The sequence below is a fragment of the Nestor notabilis genome, unplaced genomic scaffold (genome assembly GCF_000696875.1).
Source record: "Nestor notabilis isolate BGI_N333 unplaced genomic scaffold, ASM69687v1 Scaffold35008, whole genome shotgun sequence".
Classification (NCBI taxonomy): domain Eukaryota; kingdom Metazoa; phylum Chordata; class Aves; order Psittaciformes; family Psittacidae; genus Nestor; species Nestor notabilis.
The window spans coordinates 13-1,474 of NW_009941176.1; the positions used below are offsets into that span (position 1 = coordinate 13).

General features: G+C 36.6%; 1 protein-coding gene across 1 annotated transcript; it reads right to left on the reverse strand.

Moving 5' to 3' along the window:
• Nucleotides 1–289: 289 nt before the first annotated feature.
• Nucleotides 290–1,012, reverse strand: LOC104410542 (mitochondrial inner membrane protease ATP23 homolog; the record flags this gene model as incomplete). Its single annotated transcript, XM_010020738.1, is given in 3 exon segments — nt 290–483; nt 753–834; nt 938–1,012. Coding segments are annotated over 3 exon segments (351 nt in total), but the record flags the coding sequence as incomplete, so codon positions are not given.
• Between the last annotated feature and the right edge of the window lie 450 nt (nt 1,013–1,462).

Genomic DNA, 1,462 nt, shown 5'->3' on the forward strand with positions numbered 1-1,462 from the left:
AACCCAGGACAGCAGGGAAGAAAGAGAACCCTAGAAATATTTGATTAATGTGTGAATGTGTTTTTATCTCCAACTACTCTCATTTGTTAATAACTTACTGTTGTTAACAAATAACACAGCGATCACATTCTATTTAATATGACACTGACACATTAATATTTGTGAATACTAAATATTAGTTTTCTGAACACAACTATGTAGATTGACCTGACAGAAAGAACAAAATGTATTAACAGGATTAAACCAAATGAAGGCTGTGTAACATCATGCCCATTTAAACATCAAGCACCCCCCATAATCAGCAATGATTAACAAAATGACAATATTAGAAGCTTTTTAACTTACCTCTGAACATGCTAGGTGTCTGACATTTTTAAACCACTCAACATGTGCACGGCAGTGGTCAAAAGCATGAATCAATTCATGTGTGACCACCCGGTTCATATGGGATTGGTGGCGAATATTGTTCTGACACAGAACAATCTGTAGACGAAAAGATAGGAAGTGTTTTCACTAAGTTTCAACATCTCCCTTACTTCTCAGAGATCAAGTACTTATCACCTACAGCATTTAGACTATTTAGATCAGTGTTTTTCAACATAAACAGCCTTATAATTCTACAGTGTACTAGTTCTGACACCATATAACATCTTCCATTTATTTTGCTTTCATGACTAATTCTAGGAACAAAACACTAAAAAAAAAACAAAAAACGTGTAGTCCTCTGAAAGAGGACAATGTCCATTGCCTACCTGAGATGTGGCAGAATCAAAACCTCCACCAACACAGCCATCGCAGTTTTCACAAGAAAAGTGCCGGTCATTGAAGACAGTGCTGAAAGGTCCAAACAAAGTTATAGGGAAGAATTTGAAAAAGACTAGTAACTCCATATAACGGTGATGTTACTCCACATAACAAGATGAGTTAGGTTACATACCAACCAGACTGCTTCATAGCCTCGAGAAGAAGTTGAGCATATGGATCTAGAAAAATAGTGCTGCAATCAATTTCTCTAGACAAAAGTTTTGCAAGTCATCTATATCAAAATATAAAGACAGTCAAGGAAAAACAAAAAAAAAAAGCACCACACATGGAAATTTACACTTTGCAGTATTTAGCTCTGCTGTAATGCAACTGGCATCTGATACAGCTCAGGCTATGGAAAGTGATATACAATCATGATATACAGAAAGCTATTCAGGAACCATATCACTTTTGACACTTTTAATAGTAGTAAACACAAATAATGGCATATAGTGACCACTGGTTTTGGTAACGTTTACAATCAACACCAAATTGCGAGAATAGCACAAATGAACCAAATATTGACGAATCCTCTCAAATTTTCAGGGGAAAGAAGGACCTTCTGATAGGAAAAAAAGCACACGGCCACTTCTGAAATCGTGTTTTCTACGTCTTAACCAAAGCTAACGCGTTCATACAGCAGCAGCCCCATGCCGCC